Raw genomic sequence first — 23,439 nt, forward strand, 5'->3', positions numbered from 1 at the left:
CCGTGATAGATCGTTGTCTACTATCTAGAAGTGTAGTCTATCATGACCTTCTCGCAGCAGCTCTATGCCTGACCAGCGCCATAGTAACCCTGTCGTTCGTATCCCGAGTCTAGACATAGATGAGATGTCAGCTAGTGTGCTTTGTGTGTCTATCCTCTATCGAATGTGCCACATCTCGGTCTCGGGGTCCCTACCTCGCCTATTACTTGTAATCAAAGGGCAGTATGCTCTAACTGGAAGAGCTCCGTGATCACACTACGAGATGAGTCTGATGAGGCCTCCCACCTCTGTCTCTGTGGTCTAATGAGACGCTCTCTATATCAGACCACTTCATGAGTAAAAGCGGCGAGGCACCTTTGGTCTAGGTATGAGATAAGTCTCAAAAGGGCTCTGAAGAGACAAAGGTATTGTCCACAGATCTCGTAGTAGACAAGGCAACGGAAGGCAAAGTGCTCCTCTAACTCAATCTCGAGTCGATCACTTAGTGTGCAGATACAACTTTCTCTAGGGACCCCCTTCGCTCGCCCACTCTCAATACGAAGTCGGTGTGATAAAACACAGAACTGCCCAATGGCAATCCTAAGCAAGTGTGGTAGGTGGACCAAATAGTAAAGAGGAGAACCTTCGTCCGTGGATCCTGGAAGTGTGAGTGGAACCACTGTCTCTCCAGTCGAGCAAGAGAGCGTATCCTCTGTTTAGGCGGGCCTACATCGCCAATCTCATCGTGAAGATAGGGCCAAAAAATAGAACCCCCAGGTATGTGTATGGTGAGAAAATCTCAACCAGTGAACTGTCAAAAGTAAACTGCTCTCTATGCATAGCTGCTCCGGAGGTGTTGAAGATCATGACCTTGGTTTGACCAAGGTTGACTTCAAGTCATGGGACTCACAAAACCCAGTAGTGCATCTAGGTGTCTCTACAGCCCCTCAACAGATGAAGCCAAGAGCCCCTAAATGGAGACCCTCGCGTGGCAACAAACGTGCATCCAAGGCTCCCAATTGTCAGCTGCATGCATATACTAGCTCCAATGGCAGCTTTGGAGCCCATGGACGATGAAGGTATGCGAGCTACCTTTGAGGAGTACAGTGAGATTATTTACATGGCTGATCGCATGACTTTCAGGGATAGGTATGCTTAGGCAAAACAGTCAATGCACATGGCACAGCGCATCATGAACGATAGATTTATACAATTGGGTGCTGCGTTGTTTAACTCTACAAGCCACACTTGCGGTGTACTGTCCCAAAAACAACGTTTGACATTGGAGACCAAAAAGCTTGCCTGCAGCTCAGCATAGAGAGTCGGAAGCATCTCTTCATGCAAGGGAAGTTGATTGGGAAAGCAACTTTACAGGCCAGGGAAGCTAAGTGGAAGACTCAACACGATGAGCTTTAGAAACGTCATCATCTGCAGAAGGAAGAGTGGACAACCGACAAACAAGCTATGGAGCACTCTTCACTCAGCTCACCAAACTGAACTTCAGCAGGAACTCATAGTTCTAAGAGAAGATACACCTCAATGGTTACAGACAAGCCAAAGCTGATTTGCAAATGGGAGTTACAGAGTCACCTAAATGCCATGAAACAGAATCAGCAACAAGTTCAGGAGGAGAAAGAAAATCTGTGGAAGTCACATACAAGGTTACAGGAGGACTTTCTTAGGATACATGCTGACGTTTCTAATATTCGATCCAAGCATGATCATTGCAGGTCCAGCTACCATCAATACAAATCCAATACAAGGACCTGCGCAACGTTATGGACACAGGAGGAAGAAGAAACAAGCCCACAACCTCCGCACATCCACCGACTTCTATCTGACGTTTTTCAAGCATTTTTCCAGCAAGCCTTCGCTCTTGGATCTGGCACTGTTGGACGTATTTTCTTTTCAGTTCTGTTGGCTCCTGGATCTATCGCTGTTTGATGTATTTTCTTTTCAGTTCTGTTTCTACCAATTTTATATATATATATATATATAATGGTGTTCTTTCATGATATACAGCTATGAGCCATTTCTATTATAGTTTTCAATATGTAAGGCTAAAGGACATTCTACTTACTTTATTTCCTCTTGTCATTTTCTGGCACCAAGCCATTGGCTGTCATTCATCCGGACCGGAATGATAGTGGTGGCGGAAACTATTATACCCATACTGGACAGACCTTGATAGAACCTTGGTCACACTTTGGTCATACCTCAATCAGACCTTGGTCATACCTAAGTCACACTTTGTACACACGTTGGTCACCGGAGCAACATGTCAAGGATGGACAGATGTTGGTCACACCTTGGTCACGGGGCTAGCGCAAGACTTGGTGACACCTTAGTCATAGGATAGACCAACCTTGGTCACAAGTGCACATGTAGCAGTACATGTCGAGACAAGTCGACAACATGTCAAGATAGATTGGAGCAGTCACAATCAAATGCTATGCCAATAGTGGTCGATATCCACGGGAGCACAGGTGCACATGGGAATTAGTGTCCCCAGTCCAGCTCGCCACCTACTACTATCAGACACATATGGAGCAGACAAAGAGCTGCACATGGAGTCCTAAAGTCACCGACTCGGAGGAGGTTGGCGAGTGGAAAAAGCCATGAAGAGGTGAAGCGATGGAACGGCTAAGAAGACTGAAAGACAACCAATAGGAAGGAGGGAAGGGGATTTCCAGTCAAGAGGAGCTCATGAAGGTGATGGAGAAGGGGGAGGTGATTGGGTTCGATCATTGAGCGTGAGTGGAGGAAGAGGCTAGAGTCACGAACTAGCCTGGTGTATCTCCATTTGGTGTATCTACTATTGGGTGTACCTCCATTTGGTGTATTGATCATTTTCATCTTATATGCTATGCTTCCTTCCATCTCTGTTTGCTGCTCCGACACCCCTTCCTTTTGTGTCCCCCTCCCTTCATCTTCCTTCACCTAGTACAGAGGACCGTGTGTTATGAGGCTTGAGTTCACCCTTGTCCACATCGAGGGCTGGCTCTTGTGTGTTCTGCTTTTGTGCTTATTATTGACACTGTTGTCCACTCCAGGTCGCACCTGCACCATCAATTGGTACCGCAGACACTTGCACCATCACTACACGATCCCTTGCACCTACGCTTACCAGGAAATTGCTAACAGTTTTGCATCAACACCCCTAGTTGCAAGCATTACACTCTCCTTGCATCTCACACCAGTGACCCTAGGCCTTCAGTAAAACCTCCGGAATTGATAGGACCTCCCCTGAGACACCATCGGTCTGGGGGTGGAAAGCAAAAGAAAATTTCAGTTTCGTCCCCATTTTGTCAAATAATGCTCTCCAAAAGAGGCTGGTCATTCTGGGATTCTAGTCGTTGGCAATGGACTTAGGCATTCCATGGTGTCTGAAAACCTGTGTCATACAAACTTTGGCCATATGACCTGCCTTAATTGTCTTGCATACAAGAATGAAGTGGGCTTGCTTGCTGAACCTGTCAATAACAATCCATAACCCATCATTACCTGACTTTGGTCGTGGGAGATCAAAAATGAAGTCCATTACTATGCTTTCCCATGGTGCCTGAGGGACAAGAAGAGGCATTAAGAGGCTAGGTGCCTTTTGCCTGTCATATTTAACCTTCTGACATCTAAGGCATTTTGTGACAAACTTATGAATGTCCCTATGCATTGCTGGCCAATAATAGCATCTTTTCAAAGCTTGGATGGTAGAGGTTATACCTATGTGCCCTCCATAAGGAGGTGCATGACATTCCTCCATGACTTTTGGTCTCATGACCTTGGTAATGCACAAACACTCATTTCTCATGAGGTATCCACCTTTCATGGAGTATTGACTATTTGATTATCACTCCTGCAATGCTTGGATAAACTCACCAAAATCTGGATCTATTGCATATTGGCCCTTCATATCCTTAAGGTCCTGGTGATAAGCAATAGTGACATTGTGAACCTGGGGCCTCTTTGGACAAAGCATCTACTATCATGTTCTGTGTTCCTGGCGTATGCACAATCTGAAAATGGAATATGGACAGAAAATGGGCCCATCTTATGTGTTTTTCTAAGAGCTTTGTCTGTGTCAAGAAGCATCTAAGACTTTAATGATCAGTTTCAACAATAAAATCAGCTCCAATAAATAGTGTTTCCGTGTTGTCAGTGCATGAATTACTGCCATTAGATCTTTTTCATAAACCTGCAAATGCAATTTAGCATCAATCAATCTTCGACTTTCGAATGCCATAACTTTTTCTTCCTAGTGCAAAGCATCCCCAATGCTGTCTCCGCAAGCATCACACTTTACCTCAAACGATTTCTGCAAATATGGAACTATAAGTACGGGTCATATGGTAAGCTTTTCCTTGAGTGTATTGAAGGCTGTCCTTTGGCGTTCCCCCCATCGAAAAACAGAATTCTTCTTTGGTTAGTCATGTAGGGAGCTAGCCAATAGAGAAAAATACCGGATGAATCTCCAATAGTACAAGCATAACCCCAGAAAGCTTCGTACTTCGTGAACTGAACGCAGCTCTAGCCATTCAATGATGGCTTGGATTTTAGCAGGGCCCATCTGCACACCATCCTTCGAAATAATGTGCCCAAGATAATGGATTTTATCCATTAAAAACTTACTTTTCTTGCTGTTGGCATAAAGCTGATGATTATGCCGCTCCTAAAAGACAACAGTCGAATGCCGCTTATGCTCTTCTTCGGATTGGGAAAAGATAATGATGTCATCGAAAAAAATTCCAATACAGTGTCTATGGGTTGAAGATTGTCCATCGCTCTATTGAAAGTAGAAGGGTCATTCATCAGACCAAAAGGCATAACTAAGTACTCATATAACCCAAAAGTTGTCCTGAAGGCTGTCTTATGCACATCCAATGGATGTGCATGAACGTGGTGGTACCCACTCTTGAGGTCTATTCTGCTAAACACTGAGCTCCACCTAGTTTCACACTGAAGGTGACATGAGCTATATTGAAAATATCATATATGGTGATCAGCCATGATAAGATCTTTGAACTATAAATAACCATGCACACAAGATTTGTACTCACACAGGTGGTCAGTAAACATATGATCCTAAGAGAAGTAAATAAAAATAGGATATCTAAGAACAATCCATAATTGTAGTCGAGGAAAAGAGTAGGTTTGGGAACTGTAGGCAACCAGCATGCAACATGATGCTTCTGTGCAAGCAAAAGGTGGTTGAGTGGTTTTGGCAAGAGAAGCCAAAACAGCCATGATTACTGGTCAGCACAGCACACTTGATTATAGTTACGATTATGGCACACTCAGGAGACCGTGCTAGAGACTGTAACTCAGATTCAGCTGCCCTTCGAGGAAGGGGCCAGCAAACTCAGTAAGACTTGGAAGAAGGAGGACACTCCAGGATGCAGGAGCTTGAAGAGTACAAGAAGGATCCTCGCCTTCAACGTTTATATAATGAGAGTCACACGGAGGCCCGTGTTACTGTGCCACTGGAGAAGCTCGATTCCCAGGTTATCATCCCCTGCTAAGGATTTTGCTAAGAAGTGTGACCGTGTAGATCCTAAGAAGAAGAGCAGGAAGAAGAAGCGAAGTCCTTCTCCTTCAGATTCATCTTCCAGCTTTAGCTCCTCCTCTTCTTCAACATCATCCTCTTCCGAAGGCCCTGGCAAGCAACGGGAGAGTGAGAAGTCTTCCAAGCCAAAAGCCAAGAAAAGTAACGAGGGAGTAGTGAGAAGTCTTCCAAGCCAAAAGCCAAGAAAATTAATTACTTATAATAGGGCTTATGGGCAGATTGAGAAGGCCATGCAGTTCATCTGACAATTGATGTTGCCTTTGGTACGGAGAAATTCATGGAGTCCTCTAAGTTGCGCATGGTTAACATACACCTCACTAGAACAGCCACTGCTTGGTGGAGGGCACATTTAGCAGATAGTTCAGCTCCTGGGATTAGAAGAGCTACAAGAAGATTATAAACAGTGTTTGCCAAAACAGTTCCAAGATGAGGTACATCTCCGGTGGGAGGGACTCAGTATGGATGCAGGAGGAATAGTTAAGGCATATAATCAAAAGTTTTGGGAGCCTATTTACAGATTGCTCAATTTAAGAAGGTCTCCATTCCCTAAAATCAGAGCCTTGTAAATACACAGCATATTAGGGGTGTACAAGACTTGATGCATTTGGCTTCAGTGCTGCTCTTAGGATCCTGTTTCTTCACAGAATTTAAAGGAGGGACAAGGGGAAGCAAAAGTTATGCCCTGCCAAGAAAGAGGCTCAGCCTTAGAAGCCGAGGGGAAATCAGATGCCAAAATCCTATAGAGGCAAATCTCGACTTACCCCTGAACAGATTGAGATCCTCCTTACGGAATCCCAGTGGTTCAGATGTGGCCATGAGGGGCATATGGCTGCCCCGTGCCCTGAGAGGCCTTCGGGCTCTAAGGGGCAGAAAAAGCCACAAGGACCGCCCAAGCTAATAGCATGAGGATCCCAGATTTTTTTAGACGAGCGTTTGAACCATAAGCAAGAGAGTTATGTCTTTCATGGGGCAAAGTGAGAGATCGGCAGGCACTTATACTAGATCGGCATGGGGCAAAGTGAGAGATCGGCAGGCTACAGATAATTTCATATTAGAGGATTTGGCCCTTAGGCTTGGGATAAAGTAGAGGAATTGGGCAGAGCATTAGATGCTGATCAGATGTTTCGAGGTGACTCAGTCCCAGTGACACCTCTGATTGGGAAGCTCCGTATTCATGTTCAAGATTACATGGATGAGGTTGCAATTTGTGAATATGCTGATTTTACAGTGGTGAAGTCATCAATGATCATCCATGTCAAGGTCATTGGAGGAAGTGACAAACTGTTATTGCTTACCTGGAGGTTTTGGATGAAGATCAAACTCTTATCAACGTAATGTCATAGCATGACACTCCTTGAGTTCCTGCCTCTTCTCTTCCTTGTGCCTTCTGCCTGCACCCTCCTCCTGGCTGCATGTTCACGGCCTGTGTCCCGCCGGCGGTGTCTTGTTCTCTCCACACTTCCCCACTTTTTGGTAAGCTGTGCAACCTTTGGCTGTTGCACTGCCTCAGGCAGTGCAAGAGTACCTAAGGAGCTCTCAGCCCCCCATGATTCCGTTGCAAAGAGTGCCCCCCCTCCGCTTTCGCCTGCAGTTTGGGCAACCATTTAATCTGTCTGCTGCTGCCAATTGGTACAAAAACCCTTTTTTTGCTCAAAAAGAAAAAACAAAGAGAATATGGAGAAAAAGAGAGAAGAAGAAAGAGAAGAGTGACCAAGAGAGAGAGGAAGAGTGTGTTGTCACTTATTCTCTTGTCTAAAAGAAGATGGAGAAAAAGAGAGGGGAAGAAAGAGAAGAGTAAAAAAGAGAAAGAGGAAGAAAGTGTTGTCACTTATTCTCTTGTCTATGTATTGAGGTGTCAGTCATCTTTCTTGCAGGGAGCACTTAGCTGCCTCTTAGTTGCAGAAGTCGCACCCCACCCCCCCTCTTGAGCATCATGATGTAGTGTTAGGTATTCCTTGCCATTAACTGGGTGTACAGCTATCTATGCAACAGAGATATCCAGATTTCACCCATAGGGGTAAAGTGCACCGAATTCTTGCAAAGAAAAGAAGGGAGACCATCTCCATTGTTTCCATTGCCAAAGCAAAATCAGCAATTTCAGAGTACATGGTTTTCATTAAATATAGAGAACCAAACATGCATGCTGAATTCAAATCCCTTGATAAATATAAATTTCAGTTTCTTGTTGAAAGTTTTAAAGACTGTTTTGCCAATGCATTGTCAGGGAAGGTACCTCCTAAGAGACCGGAGATCACAAAATAGAACTCCTTCCGGGAAGTGAGCCGCCAATTAGGCCACCCTATAGAGTAAGTGCGGAAATCATGACACAGGTGCACGATCTATTGTCAAAAGGGCTGATACAACCCAGCCCTTCCCCTTTTTGTTCACATGTTCTTCTAGTGTAGAAAAAAGATTATTCTTTTCGGATTTGTGTGGACTACCGTGCTCTCAATAAGATGACCATCAAGAACAGGTTCCCCATTCCACGCATGGATGATGTGTTGGATACAGTATCATTTTCGGTGCTATCTTCAGTATAGCCTATGGCATCTTCAATAAGATGACCATCAAGAACAGGTTCCCCATTCCACGCATGGATATAAGTTGGATACCCTATCATTTTCAATGATATCTTTAGTATAGCCTATGGCACCTCCTTCAGTGTGACCATGTCAACTTCACTTTGGCCCTATCATCTTCAATGTTCCATATGACTTTACAATCTTCAGTATGGGTAACTTTTGGCGTCTTTAGTACGGTCTTGTTTACACCATCTACAATATGGTAATGAATCTTCAGCATCCATGATAGTCACATCCAATTTGTAGTTAAATAACTTGGTACCCTTAGAATTTCGAATAGCAATTACTTGGGAATTAATAGCTACACACATATCATTCAAAATTCCACACAAGGGATAGGGTAGAGAGACGATAGAGAGATGACTCTGGCACTTGATTGGCTGTGAATGAGGTACATCCCCTACTTTGCTGATCCCAGGTACATTTCTTTATTACAATGATGCAAGGCTTTGATTACAACAGCAATTCACATCCTCATACAGAACCCAAGCAAACATAGAAGTCTTAAAACATATATATATATTCTGATATATTACAATGGTCTCCCTCCCCAAGGAAATAGTAGAACCCAAGCAAACATAGAAGTCTTAAAACATATATATATATTCTGATATATTACAATGGTCTCCCTCCCCAAGCAACTGACAGCTCCTGGAGGTGTGGGGGTGAAGGAAGGCCCAAAAATCCTCCGAGTAGATCACAATCTCAGCAAGACATTAGGGCTTAGATCTTTAGAATCACTATACTGGCTTGTGCAAGGTTTGGAAATATGAAAACAGCAGGCTTTGAGAAAGATTGCAACAAATCGTCAGATTATGGGAAGAAAGTGCATTTGTTAGTAGAATTGAACCCAAAGTGTCAAGACCGGGCAACATGAGAAGAGAAACCAGTTGCAAAAGATCTGGGAGGAACTTTGCTTCTGCGAATTGTTCTCCATCCTCCTTCCTTGCTGTGGAGACACTGTTGTAGGGCTTGGCCACGTTCAAAACAGTCCTAGGCTGCTCCTAGATGAATCACGATCTAGTTGGGAGCCTCTTGGATGTGAAAACAAGGCTTGGAAAGCAAAAGTGTAGCACTGGAAGAAGGATAGAGCGAGAGAGCAACACGAGGCTGAAGCAAAATTGCACGAAGCCCAAAAACTGGTCGCACTTTTCCTATACCCTCTATGTGAAAGCATAAAGCTAGGAAAATTAATGAAGCAGTTTAGAAATTAGTATTATTTTCAATTAGGTCTTTTAATAATTATTGCCCCATGGCCCCTCTACGCATGCACACAACTAATTCAATAGCAGGCCTAGAACAAATACAATCCTAGGTTTGTTAGGCTCACAACTTGACCCAAATAACTCGGAATAGATCCAAATTAAAGCCGTCTTTTAGATCTCAATACGCCCAAACTAATGTGCATGTGAGTGATCAAGGTGCTAATCTTAACACTCAAAGACTATCAGTTCTGAAGATCACATCCGCCTCACAGTTAAACAGTACGTGATCTTGATCTGCCCTCATTAAGCCAAGCATCATTGCCCAACACACCACGGCTCACCCAAAGGTGTCACAAATAAATCATGGGTTCTGGAGACCCAACATGTGTTAAAAAACCCTTGTATATGTTGGAAAGGTCACCTCCCCATCTGTAAGCCCCCAAATGAGGAGAGCGTGGGGGAGAGAGACCTAGGGCAGAAGATGCCCAGAGAAGAGAGAGAGAGGGGGCTGCCACATGGGCAGCACCTCACAAGAGAAGAAGGCTGCAAAGGACGGAACCTGTGGAAGGAGCAGAAGGCGGGGACAGCAAGCCCTAGATCTGAGCTGGCAGGGCACGATGATGTCAGCAGCAGTACGGTTCACTACAGCGCTGCACACGTGGCTGGAGAAGAGCCTGGCAGAGGGCAGAACCAGCAGCAGCAGGGTGAACAGGCACTGACATGGCTGGGGCCTGGTGGAGCAGCAAATGGGGCTGCCAGTGGGCAGAGGCATGCCTTAAATAGGCTGGGCCCTTGCCTAGATTGGAGGGCCAAAGGCCCTAGAAGTGTGGGGCCAAAAGCCCCGGGTTGTGAGCCCTTAAAGGGCTGGACCAGCCACAGTCTGGTCGGCCAGATTAGGGCAGGCTGGTCGGTTTTTTGACAGGCCCCTAGGCCTATAAAAGGAGTGGCTTGATGCCTCACAATTCATCCAGCAGCCAGCGGTTCCAGGGCAGAAAGAAGCAGCAGAAAGCCTACTCTCTGGGCCTATCTACAGGAGGTGAGAGAGTGCAACAGGTGCTGCAGACTTAGCTCTAGGGAGAGGCTGGACCTTGGCTGTCTTCTAGGGCAGCAAGGTGCTGAGATCATCATACCTTCTGGAGCAGCCATTCACAAGCAGGTTGGACCAGTGGAACAGGGACCTGTGTGCTGCAGACAAAGCTTGGCAGGGGCTGCCCACCTAGGCTCATTCACAGGCAGTAAGGTGGAGAAGAACACACTGGACGGAAAGTCTACAGACGCTTGAGGTGGAGCACGTGGGCTCGAGTCTAGAGATAACTGGCTGATAGGAGAAGGACCTTGTGGTAAGATCAGAGGACCACGCCATTGGTGGGACTCTGGATCTATCTCTTTTGTATTGTGTCCATAGTTTTGGATGGAAATATATTATTTTGGTGGTTTCTCTATCTGGCTAGTTCATTGTCTATTGATAAGTCTGCACATCTAATCTATGTGACGCACATTAAGTAAAGAAGTTTGTGATTACACACCCCACATGCACATTGTGTGAGCTCCTGGGCATTACTATAAGTCTTTCGCTGTGCCTACCCTCTGTTGGGTCATTTCTAACATGGTATCAGAGCCCAAGTAGGAGGCTCACAGGTGTGAGAGCCTGAAGGCAGGGACCTTGCTAAAGGACGACCCTGATTCAGAAGTTCTTGGGAATCGACTTCCACGACTGGAGGATTGTGCCCTTGCGAGAAGGAGGGTGACTCAGGTTCAGTCAAGTGCGTTTAAAGTTCGTGGTCCAAGTTATCTGGAGATGTACTTTTGTTCCAGACCTTGCCAAAGGAAGGACGGGTTGAAACAGACCCTCAGAGCATAGTGCCTGGAAGACTCCAAGTTGTTCACTCATTATGAGGGGGACAACTAGAAGATCGTGATGGCTGGATTGCTCAAGTTCGAAGGCGGGAACGTGACTGAAGGAGGTGGTGCCAGGAGGTGCTACCAAAGATGGCCCTGTGTACCAGGATGATGTGCGGAAGCAAAACCGGACCTGGTCGAGCAAGAGCCACTAGGAAAAGATTTCGACATCGAAGAGTTTCGGAGGACTACGACCAGGGAGTTACTGGAGCATCGTCATCGACGTGTTGGCATTGGGCCGAGATGTGTCAGTGAGGGGGTGTTGGAAAGGTCACCTCCCCATCTGTAAGCCCCTAAATGAGGAGAGCGTGGGGGAGGACACCTAGGGTAGAAGATGCCCAGAGAAGAGAGAGGGGACTGCCACATGGGCAGCACCTCACAAGAGAAGAAGGTTGCAAAGGATGGAACCTGTGGAAGGAGCAGAAGGCGGGGACAGCAAGCCCTAGATTTGACCTGGCACGGCGTGATGCGTCAGCAGCAGTACAGTTCAGTACAGCGCTGCACACGTGGCTGGAGAAGAGCCTGGCAGAGGGCAAAACCAGCAGCAGTAGGGTGAACATGTGAGAAAGTGAGAGAGCAACAGTGAGAGCAAGAAACGGGAGAGAGAGAGAGCTGAAAGCTTAGTTGCAAATAGAGTGTGAGAGTGATACAACTGAAGGAGTGAGATAAGGTTGTCCTAGTGACAAAACCTTAGTAGTCACTAACCATAGTTAGTGAACTAACTGCGGTTAGGGGGAAAAACCTCTTAAAGAGGGAAAAGTGCCCCTAACTAGCTTATTAAATTACATTGGTCACTGCTGAATTATATCTATAATTCTAACACCCCCCTGCAGTGCCAATGTCATGTACAAGGATGATTAATCACCAAACGGATATAAGTTCAGGGCACTGTGAAATGCCTCAAACTTTTCACGTGGAAGTGCTTTGGTGAAAATATCTGCAACATTGTCATGTGTGGACACAAAGATCATACTGATCTCTCCTGCATGCAACTTCTCTCTGACGTAATGATAGTGAACCTCAATGTGCTTCGTGCGAGCATGAAACACTGGATTCTTTGCCACTGCAATGGCACTCTGACTATCAGTGAGAATTGGAGAAGGACCCTCCAATGACAGATGAAGATCAGCAAATAGACGACGCAGCCAAACACATTCAACTGTTGCTGTGAAAGCTGCCCTGTACTCAGCTTCACATGATGAGGTAGCCACTGTAGATTGTTTCTTGCTCAGCCAGGAACTGCAAGCTTTACCCAAAAAGAAACAATTGCCACTAGTGGACTGCCTAGTGTCACAATCACCAGCCCAATCTGAATCACTGTAGGCATGCATCTGCAAGTCACCCCCCCTTGGAAATAACAAGCCAAAAGACTTCGTGCCCTGCATATAACGGAAGATGCGCTTAACTGCATGCCAATGCATAGTTTTTGGGCTGTGCATATACCTGCTCACCTGAGATAATATCAGGTCTAGTGTTGCAGAGATAAATGAGGCATCCAACAGCCTGACTGTAAAATGCGGCATCAACTGATTCTCCTGCATCATGCATTGTGAGTTTCAGCCCCGGCTCCATGGGAGTGGCTATGGGCTTACAATCATGCATGTTAAATCTGTCCAAGAGTTTCTGCACATACTTGGACTGAGACATAACAGTGCCACGTCTTTCTTGAGAGAACTGGATCCCCAAATAAAAGTGAAGCAGGCCCAAATCTGACATGTCAAAGTTGGTCTGCAAATCAGCTTTGAAATCTGCAATATTATCTTCATTGGACCCTGTGAGCAGTAAGTCATCGACATAAAGAATGATGACTAAAATTTCCCCCCCATCCTTCTTGATGTAGAGGGTGCTCTCAGTAGGACTATTGTGCAGCCCCTTGCTGGTCAAAAAGGCATGAATCTTGGCATACCATGCACGAGGGGCCTCTTTCAGCCCATACAAAGCTTTATTTAGCTTGCATACCTGAAGTGTATTTTCTGAAATTTCAAAGCCTGGAGGTTGTTTGACATAAACCTCTTCCAACAAGTCTCCATTTAGGAAGGCTATTTTGATGTCCAACTGATGAACATTCCACTCAAAATGTGCAGCCATTGCAATAACAGATCGGATGGTGGTCATCCGAGATGTAGGAGCAAAAGTCTCCTCATAATCTATGCCCTTTTTCTGAGCATAGCCTTTGGCAACCAGCCTTGCCTTGTATCTGTCAATGGAGCCATCTAGCTTCCGTTTCACCTTGAAAACCCATCGTGTACCAATGGCATGTTTACCTGGTGGCAAGTCTACGACATCCCAAGTCTGATTTTTATGAATGGACTGCAATTCATCGTGCATGGCATTCATCCAATGCACATTGTCCTTTGCTTCTTCGAATGTTGCAGGCTCCTCCTCATCGAGAAGAGTACCTGCATATGCTGATTCCACTGAATTAGCACCTTCCATGTGCCTTACTGCACTGCGAGTCATGCCAGGTAATGAAGCATCAATCTTACTCTCCCTGAGAGTCTGTAACAACCAGTTTGGGACTGTTTTTGCTGCATGTATGTCTGCAATTTCTTGCTGAACCACCTGTTCCACTGCCTGTGGAGGTGGCAAGACATCCTGTGGCTGAACTGGAGCATCGGGAGGTGGCTGTAAATTCTGATTTGCATAAGAAATGTCAGCAGGGGAACCCAAGGCAATGGGTAGCGACCCCTCAAAAACATCCTCTGAAGAAGAAGGCATATGAAAGTTAGCCTGAGTGTGAGCTGAATTTTCTGCAAATATCACATCTCTACTAACAATGATTTTGCGTGTAGCAAGATTGTAGAGACGGTACCCCTTGCTTTCTGCACTATACCCAACAAATATGCATTTAATTGCCTTATCTGACAACTTATGCCAAAATTCAACTGGCACATGAGCATATGCAAGGCATCCAAAGACACGGAAATGATCCACTGAAGGCTTTCTCCCATTCCAGACTTCATAGGGAGTTTTTATTTTCAAAGCCTTAGTGGGAGACCGATTTAATATGTAGTTGGCACACATTAGACCTTCAAGCCAGAATTTGTGAGGCATGTGTTTGCTTTTCAGCATACATCTGTCCATCTCCATAAGAGTTCTATTTTTCCTCTCAGCTTTGCCATTTTGCTAAGGGGTCAGCCTCACTGTGAGCTGATGCACAATACCCTTGCCTTTCAGAAAAGCATCAAAATCTGTAGACAAGTATTCCCCACCTCTATCTGTGCGCAATGTCTGTATCTTGAGTCCAGATTCATTTTCAACCATGGCTGAAAAGTGTTTAAACACCATGAACACTTCTGATTTGCGCTTCAGCCCAAAGACCCAAGTGAAATTGGAGTAATCATCAATAAAAGTAACAAAGTAGAGATGACCACCCAATGATGGAGTCCTCATGGGACCACAGACATCACTGTGTATAAGCTGTAATTTTCGGACGGCTTTAACTGAACCATCCTTTTTGAAGGGGAATCTGTGCATTTGCCTAAAATGCACCCTTCACAGGCATGTGGAGGAGGTATCTCAAGAGTTGGCAATGCATCAACCATAGAGTGCTTCTGAAGTGTCATCAAGCTGTTGTAATGCATGTGGCCATATCTGGCATGCCATAACTCTGCATTCTACATGGCAGCAGTAGGAGTAGAAACTGCAAGAGCATGGGCTGCTCTTTTCTCAAAAAGATCAAGCTGAAAAAGCCCACTCAGCAGAGTACCAGATAATCTCAAGGCCTAATCATTTTCTCTGTCTCGGACAGCACATTTGTCATCCTCAAAAATGACCTGAAATCCAGCCCTGTTAAGAGTGGACACTGAAAGGAGATTCTTGGTGATGCCAGGCACATACAAGACATTTGAAAGTCTGAAAACTGAGCCATCAATGGCGGTAAGCTCAACTTCTCTTGTACCACGTACTGAATATGACGAGTTGTTGGCACAAGTGACTTTCTTACCAACGAGAGGTGGATGCAAGGAAGTGAAGAGACACTTCCTAGAAGTGATATGCTTGGAAGCACCGCTGTCAAAATACCAAGTATTCAGTGTTTCATTGACACTGCATCAGCCAGTGTTTCATTGACACTGAAAGCTGATGCATCCATGGAAGGATCATAACTGCAAGTCAAAAAGGCATATGTATCATCATTACAAGTGGCTGTACTATCCCGAGCATCTGGAGCAGCCAGCCTAGAATATGAAATGCAAGATAAAAACGCATAATCCTGTCCAACAAAGTTGGCTGAGTGAGAGCAAGAAACAGGAGAGAGAGAGAGCTGAAAGCTTAGTTGCAAATAGAGTGTGAGAGTGATACAACTGAAGGAGTGAGATAAGGTTTTGTCCTAGTGACAAAACCTTAGTAGTCACTAACCATAGTTAGTGGACTAACTGCAATTAGGGGGAAAAACCTCTTAAAGAGGAAAAAGTGCCCCTAACTAGCTTATTAAATTGCATTGGTCACTGCTGAATTATATCTATAATTCTAACAGAACAGGCGCTGACATGGCTGGGGCTTGGTGGAGCAGCAAATGTGGCTGCCAGTGGGCAGAGGCATGCCTTAAATAGGCTGGGCCCTTGCCTAGATTGGAGGGCCAAAGGCCCTAGAAGTGTGGGGCCAAAAGCCCCGGGTTGTGAGCCCTTAAAGGGCTGGACCAGCCACATCTGGTCGGCCAGATTAGGGCAGGCTGGTCGGTTTTTTGACAGGCCCCTAGGCCTGTAAAAGGAGTGGCTTGATGCCTCACAATTCATCCAGCAGCCAGCGGTTCCAGGGCAGAAAGGAGCAGCAGGAAGCCTACTCTCTGGGCCTATCTACAGGAGGTGAGAGAGTGCAAGAGGTGCTGTGGACTTAGCTCTAGGGAAAGGCTGGACCTTGGCTGTCTTCTAGGGCAGCAAGGTGCTGAGATCATCATACCTTATGGAGCAGCCATTCACAAGCAGGTTGGACCAGTGGAACAGGGACCTGTGTGCTGCAGACAAAGCTTGGCAGGGGCTGCCCACCTAGGCTCATTCACAGGCAGTAAGGTGGAGAAGAACACACTGGACGGAAAGTCTACAGACGCTCGAGGTGGAGCACGCAGGCTCGAGTCTAGAGATAACTGGCTGATAGGAGAAGGACCTTGTGGTAAGATCAAAGGACCACACCATTGGTGGGACTCTGGATCTATCTCTTTTGTATTGTGTCCATAGTTTTGGACGGAAATATATTATTTTGGTGGTTTCTCTATCTGGCTGGTTCATTGTCTATTGATGAGTCTGCACATCTAATCTATGTGACGCACATTAAGTAAAGAAGTTTGTGATTCTACACCCCACACGCACACTGTGTGAGCTCCTGGGCATTACTATAAGTCTTTCGTTGTGCGTACCCTCTATTGGGTCATTTCTAGCAGTATATGTGTGAAGCGTCATCTGTCTCATATGGCATGTTAATATCAGGTGGAGCATGATCCGGTAAGAAATAGTCAAATGACTTGTATCTCCACTGGTATAAAGTCCACCTCATGCAGTGGCTTCCAATATCCCCACTTCAGCACGACTCTGACAGGTATCAAAGCGTGGTTTGCTTTCTAGTTGGAGAGTAGTAGAATATATCTAAATGAATCAAGGAACATGCCCAAACTCATTCTCTAAAAACACACAGTGCAATTTTAATTTCATGATAGTCACTCATAAGTTTGAAACCATAACTCCATCACGCATAGCAGGGACTAGCTACACTCACATCATCAACACCCAATAGTAACAAGTTGTTTCTCAAGATGTAATTATATAGCATGACGTATCAAGGGTCAGATACTCTTAAACAACACTTGGATGCCTTAGTCTTCTTTTTCAGCAGCTTATCATCCTCAAATGTAAGCCTGACAATGATGATAAGAAGGTTGTCCTTCTTAACAATGAAGAACACTTTAAGGACATTGTGTCTGCTTTGAAAGCCGGACGAGAAATGTCCTATGAGGGATGTTCCACATCGCAGTCCTAGAGTTGCATTATTGAGCATCATGTTGCTATGTCATTCCATGCACGGAATGACGATGATGGAAATGCCCTGTACTCTACTCATACCTTTTTAGTGGTGGCCTGGAGTGCCCAGACACTCAGCTTGAGAGGCGACATCCAAGGGAGGACTGCTCATATGCTTGTGGATGGTGGGAGTGCACATAGTTTCATCAACACTTGGACCCTAGAGAAGGTGGGGCTTTTTGCCCACAGTGATTGACCATGGGCTGAGAGTCGAGATAGCTAATGTTAAATGGACAGCATATGATTAGCAGGCTATGTTGCAGGAGATCTAACTCTTCATGATGATGATTTTGCAGGAGATCTCTTTGCATTAGACATGAGTCCGATTGACATTGTCTTGGGATGTGATCAAATGAAATTCCACCCTGGGAGATTTTTGCATTGACTTGAATGCCATGACTATCCACTTTGCACATCAGGGCAAAACAGTGGCCTTGCAAGCCTCGACAGCCCTAAAAATGCAGATTATTTGAGCAAGACAAATGGCCCAAGAGCTCAAGAAAGAACGTGCCATTTATGCATTGCATGTGTCAGTGCCTCAAACGGGAAGTATTCCCTAGGTGACAGATGTGGAAATGCAGCAGCTACTCTCAGATTTTACTGACATACCATGTCAGTGACCTCTAAAGAGAGACGTTGATCATGCCATAGTTTTGGAGCCTCCCCAATACTACTTGTGAAAAGAAACATGGCTCATTACGCGTGTGCATTGATTACAAGGCCACTATAAAAAACAGATTTCCAATCCCCAGGATTGATGGGTCTGTTGGATGAACTGGACGGTGCTCAGCTCTTCATGAAGAGAAAATCTGAGATCAGCACATATTTTTTATTAGCACAGTTAGGCTTCCGTACAACAAGGGATTTGTATGAGTTCAAGGTAATGCCATTCGGGTTGACTAATGCACCAGCCACCTTTCAGGCGCTCAGAACAAAATGCTGCAACCACTTCTCTTCCAGGATGTGCTGGTTTTCTTTGATGACATCCTCATTTTAAAAAAAGCAAACAAGTGCTCGAAATTGAGGTTGATCAACTCTACGCAAAAGCCAGCAAATGCACTTCATGGCAAAAGACACTCACTACCTGGGCACATTGTGAGCACAGATTGGATTCGGGTGGACCCTTCAAAAGTGAAACACGTGAAGGAATGGCCACAGCCCACCCAACTGAGAGTTTTTTTGGGTCTTGCCTCCTCCAGCCGGTTTATACAGAAATTTGCCAAGAGGGCGTGCCCTAGACCTTTTGAAGAAGGATGCCTTTTTGTGGTCAAAGGAAGCGCAGATAGATTTTGAAGACCTGAAACTTGCAATGACTCAAGCCCTGTGTTGGTATGCCCTGATTTCTCAAGCCATTCCTTGTGGCAAAGGCTTGGGGCTTCTCTAAGGTGAGAGCCTGGTGTGAAACACATAGTTGTTGAAAAATGAGCAAGCATGAACTGACTTGGAGAGGAAGGCTCTTCTACAATTGGCTAAAAAGAATATGCAAGATGCCCCGCCCAAGTAGAAGAAGTATGTGGATGAGCCTAGGAGATACTTGGTTCAAGGAAGGGGACTAAATGCATTTACCCCTCCATGAAAACCATTTTGAGACACTTAAGGGTAATACCGACACAAAGCTTGCTCACCAGTATTATGGCCCTCACAGATCATCCGCAAGGTTGAGGAAGTAGCATATCAATTGGACCTACTACCCACCTCGAAGATCCACAATGTGCTTCATGTGTGCAACCACACGACGGCCAGCATGTGCACATTCTCCCAAAGTTCCACTTACGGATGAGAAGGGCCCATATCCTCTATGTCCCCGAGTGCATTTTGGATTTCAGAGATACAAGCAATTCACAATAAGGTATACATTAAGTACCTTATCAAATGGAAAGGACTACCAGGAGGATGAACAATCATGGCAGCCACAAAGCATTGCCCAGGAGTATCCTTATTTTTTACCAGGCTGATCAGCATCATTTTGCCATCTCATCAAACATGCCCCTCGTTGTTCTTATAGGGTGCCTCTCAGGGAGCAACTCTTGGCTTGTACACTAAGGTAAAGTTTGTACGTCCATCCTCTCACGATGAGTCTCCTGAACCTTCAGAATGGTGGCTGCATATCTTTGTACAGTCACAAACTTCAGCATCAATTGATGAATGCACACCATTGGAACTATGTTTTTCTATTCATGATTAAGCCAGAAGTGACAATTCATGCCAAGAGCAATCCCACTTTCCCCTCCCTTCCGAAAAAAGGTTGGGTCATGTATAGTTCCTAGAGAGCCCAAATATCATATCTTCACAAAATTCACGCTTTGAATTCTAGGTTGGAAATATACAAGCAGTCTCTAGAGCCCTTCTTTTTCACTTTCTTGTATTGAAATTTCTCAGTTGTGTGGTGGTATTATTTTAAAGTAAAGCAAGCATGGCCAAGTCAAGTCAACTATGTGCTCTACGATCGAATCACTCTGTCAAACAAAAGCTTGACTAAGCCAATTTAGATACAAATGCCCAACGTAGGTCCAAAGACACTACAGACTCCTAGGAGAATAAAATCCTCCTATGGAGACTTCAAAGAGTCAAATTTTCAAATGCCATATTCCATATAGTGCATTTTAAGTAGACAGGTAAAGACTGCAATTTGTATCCATTAGGACCATATTCTCTGGTGTGATTTATAAGACCAATGGCCATTTTAAAAAAGGAAGCTATGCATCAAGTAGCATTGATGCCTTGATAGAGAAAATGGAGTCAACTCTTTAGAAAACCACACCATTCACGAAAATAAAAGGGACACACATTTGGTGTGGGCTTGAAATATTTACCAATAGAGATCACGGCACTGCCTAAGGCATCTTTCCTCGCTTTGTCTGCTAAAGATGCTATATGTAGTATAAGCGAGAGAGATTCCAATCTGCATCCAAACAATAAAAATATATGAGTCCTATAACAAACTGAGATTGATTAGGGGAGGGAGTCTAAAATGTCTTGAAAAAGAAACAGTGAAAGTCTTCAAATCACCTGAAAGTGCAATTATCGGTTCCAAAAGTGATAAGGTCACCTTCCTTTAAAATTGCTTCCTTGTTCAAAAGAGAGAAGACAGGCTTGGATCCAACACTTTTGTTGACAAAGGAGCCGAATTTTGAAAGGTCTCTCAAAATGACCGGTGGTCTCAATATGTTTGCAGATTCTTTAGAAAAATCCCTTGAATTTGCATAATCTACTTTTATTTCAGCATGTAATCGTGAAACTGTCTTATCTGTCTGGATTATAACTGCGCAATCTGAAAGAATCACACTAAAAATATGAAAACAGAAAATACGAACCTCAGTCAATCATATAGGATCAAAAAGTGGTCAGAGCAAAGTGTCTTTAACAACCATATACCTTTTCGTCCAACCTTGTAAATCCCTGATGATGTAAAATAATATTTTGAAGGCCCTGTCCAGTTTTTACAACAAATTTAGGAATATACTAGCATACTGCATTCTCCCTAGTGACTCAATTCTTAAGAGCAGTAAGGCTATTTCTACATCTGAAGATATGCTACTCGCTTCACAAACATTTCCCTTTCAGTCTATTGCAGCTCAATGAATCCTTGAGGGAATTCTGACAAATCATTGATCAAGTAAAAAATGAAGCGATCAAAATAATTATCAATACCCTCAGAAAATCGTTTCATATATAATTTTGAACCAGAGACAGTTTACAGAACCTTCTACCTTTTAAAATTGATCTGATTCTCAACTACGGCTACCTTGTTACAGAATAAAAGGGATTGCAGGACTATGATAGCAGTAATTAGCTGCACGCGTCACTCCGCATCGTATAGTATGGCCTTTTTTCTGTTCTCTATAGCTATGAATTTCTAGCTCTGAGTTCATTGTATTGTGCAATGGTGAGTTGAAATTGAGATAATTGCAATTACAACTTGCAGGGGTTAACCTAAGCTTGCCTGCCTATGATTTGACATAAATCAGAACCTAAGGTTTTAATCTTGTGATTTACCACAACTACCGAAGGAAGGAGCCAACTCCTTTCTCAAAATGTACTAATGTTCAATTTGGTACAATCTGTTATTTCAGTTTCTATTTGCAGTTCATCTCCAAATCACGTTGAGCCACCAGCAAGACACCAACTGAAACACCCCTTTAAGCAAAACACGGAACAGGAATCCATTAGGGTTGAGCTAGTAGCTCACATCCCAGCTGTAGGCTCAGTACTTCAAGCCACGCCCGAGCCTAAGGTCTGCATAAGGGCCAAAAATGGCCAGCCTGGCCCACATTATACCTGCCCCAGGTTGGAATCATTTTCTGGGTCACAGACCCTGTCAAAAGCCTGGCCAACCAACCAGGCTCTGGGCTATAAAGCCCCATCTGGGGCACACATATGCCTTCTTTGCTGGACGTGCTCCAGCCTCAGCCTTGCCAACCTTCTGGTCCACCAAGCCCTGCACGCTGGGAAATATAAATCGCCTAAGTGGGTGATTGTCATGGTGCAGCCATGCTGCTGCCTGCATGGCAGCCCATGTAGAGCTGTCATTTCTCCTAGATCTGTCCATGTGGCACCAATACAATTTGCTGATGTGGCATCCTCTCTAATACCCCTTCTCCATGCAGGCATTCTACCCAGAGACAATCCACAAAACAATTTCTCATCGGGGAGTTGGGGTCCAAAGTACAAACCCTTATCCCATCCTGCCAGCAGAGACAGGACTGATACTTCTCGAAAGGGAAGCAATGTGCCAGTACATGATCTACCTCAACAAGCTTGGGAAAAACCCAACAACTGCAACAGAAAAAAGGAAGAAAAAGAAGCAAGATTAACGAGGGAAACTAAGATCCTCGATGGGCAACATTCTCAGTGTACGGCTGCAGATGGACAAATTACCAGCTGCCACCCCTTTCCCTAAGTAAATAGCTTGGATGACCTAGCCATAAGCAAGAGAGGAGGGATGACATCAAAAAATAGCAAAAAGAACCTTCGTCAAACCTCTCTCAATGCTCAAATACTAAATTTATTAAGCTCCACGTGTGATTATGAAATTTCTTCGAACCTCTTTCGATGCTCAAATACTGTTTGCGCAAAGATGGATATGACAATTGCTTTGTCAATGCAATTTCTAACAGGCAGTGCTTTCACTTTAAACTTCATCCGTAGATGTCAATGAAGACTATTCACAGACGGAAACATCTGCAGCAAAATTACGTCCAAAATGCGAGAACATTACCAGGAGAAGGATTGATAGGCGACAAGATCCAGACCATGGTTACTTGCTCGACACACTGCACACCATGCACATAGATTTGTCGACGATGGTTGGTCTTATGTCATGGAGGGGGGCGGAAAGACAGAGAACTTCTCTCTCTTCTCTCTACAAGTGTCACCTTCACAAAGCTCCCCAAAAATGAGGTTTTTAAAAAAAGCAATAAATAACCCAAGAACTTTATTATGGGCACATAATGGCATGAAGCCCCACAAGCTTACTCTTACATCCCCCCGCCCCCAAAAAACTCTAACCCATTTTTGAGCTTATGAGAAATTCTAGAGAAGGTGAGAAGGTGTGGGCGGTGGTGACACTAGAACATTCAATGCACACGAGTTTGTTATTGCTTCCAAGCCCATTGCTTCTAGGAACTAGGTACAATTATGTTATGCCGCAGCAACGCGCAGGTCTTGTACTAGTTTTCCTTAATTCACCAAGGGAAAGAAACTTGAAATACGTGGGAAATCACTCTCCTATTTCCACACCCTTGAGAACCATTGATGTGACATTTCTTTATAGCCTCTCTCATTTTCCCTTGGATTGTTTATGTAGTACTAGGGGAATGTATGCTCTTGAAACCATTGATGTGACATTTCTTTATAGCCTCTCTCATTTTCCCTTGAATTGTTTATGTAGTGCTAGGGAAAAAGTCCAAAAGTATGCTCTTGCAACATCCAAAAAAGTCATGCTTATTTCCCCTCTTTTGTCCCCCCTTGACATTAGAATGCATTATAGCATAAAATAAATTGGCATTTATGCACCAAACATGTGTGACTAAACTCAAGCTCTTAAAAAAGACCTTAGAGAAGATCAAAACATTTCCATCACCACTTTCTTTAGTGCACTACAAGCAATCATGAATGGAAAAAAAGTACACACACACACACACACACATACATATATATATATGTATGTATTTATGTATGTATGTATGTATGTATGTATGTTA

General features: G+C 44.5%; 1 protein-coding gene across 2 annotated transcripts in view; it reads right to left on the minus strand.

The window, feature by feature from the left end:
- The window catches only part of NBS1 (nijmegen breakage syndrome 1), a 57,170-nt gene extending 34,479 nt beyond the window's left edge, over positions 1 to 22,691 (minus strand). The window contains exons 1-5 of one of the 2 annotated variants that reach the window (XM_087379351.1): positions 22,455 to 22,691; positions 22,115 to 22,154; positions 20,612 to 20,665; positions 20,246 to 20,521; positions 20,050 to 20,138 (exon numbers count right to left, since the gene is read on the minus strand). In XM_087379351.1, the coding sequence (XP_087235477.1) occupies positions 20,050 to 20,138; positions 20,246 to 20,521; positions 20,612 to 20,665; positions 22,115 to 22,154; positions 22,455 to 22,491 (496 nt within the window). In that variant the 5' untranslated portion in view covers positions 22,492 to 22,691. The remainder of the gene's footprint in view (positions 1 to 20,049; positions 20,139 to 20,245; positions 20,522 to 20,611; positions 20,666 to 22,114; positions 22,155 to 22,454) is intronic. The other variant, XM_087379352.1, reaches the window with a different exon arrangement.
- Between the last annotated feature and the right edge of the window lie 748 nt (positions 22,692 to 23,439).

This window comes from Dipteris shenzhenensis, chromosome 9 (assembly GCF_047967505.1).
Source record: "Dipteris shenzhenensis isolate YYH24624 ecotype China chromosome 9, Dip_SZ_1.0, whole genome shotgun sequence".
NCBI lineage: Eukaryota > Viridiplantae > Streptophyta > Polypodiopsida > Gleicheniales > Dipteridaceae > Dipteris > Dipteris shenzhenensis.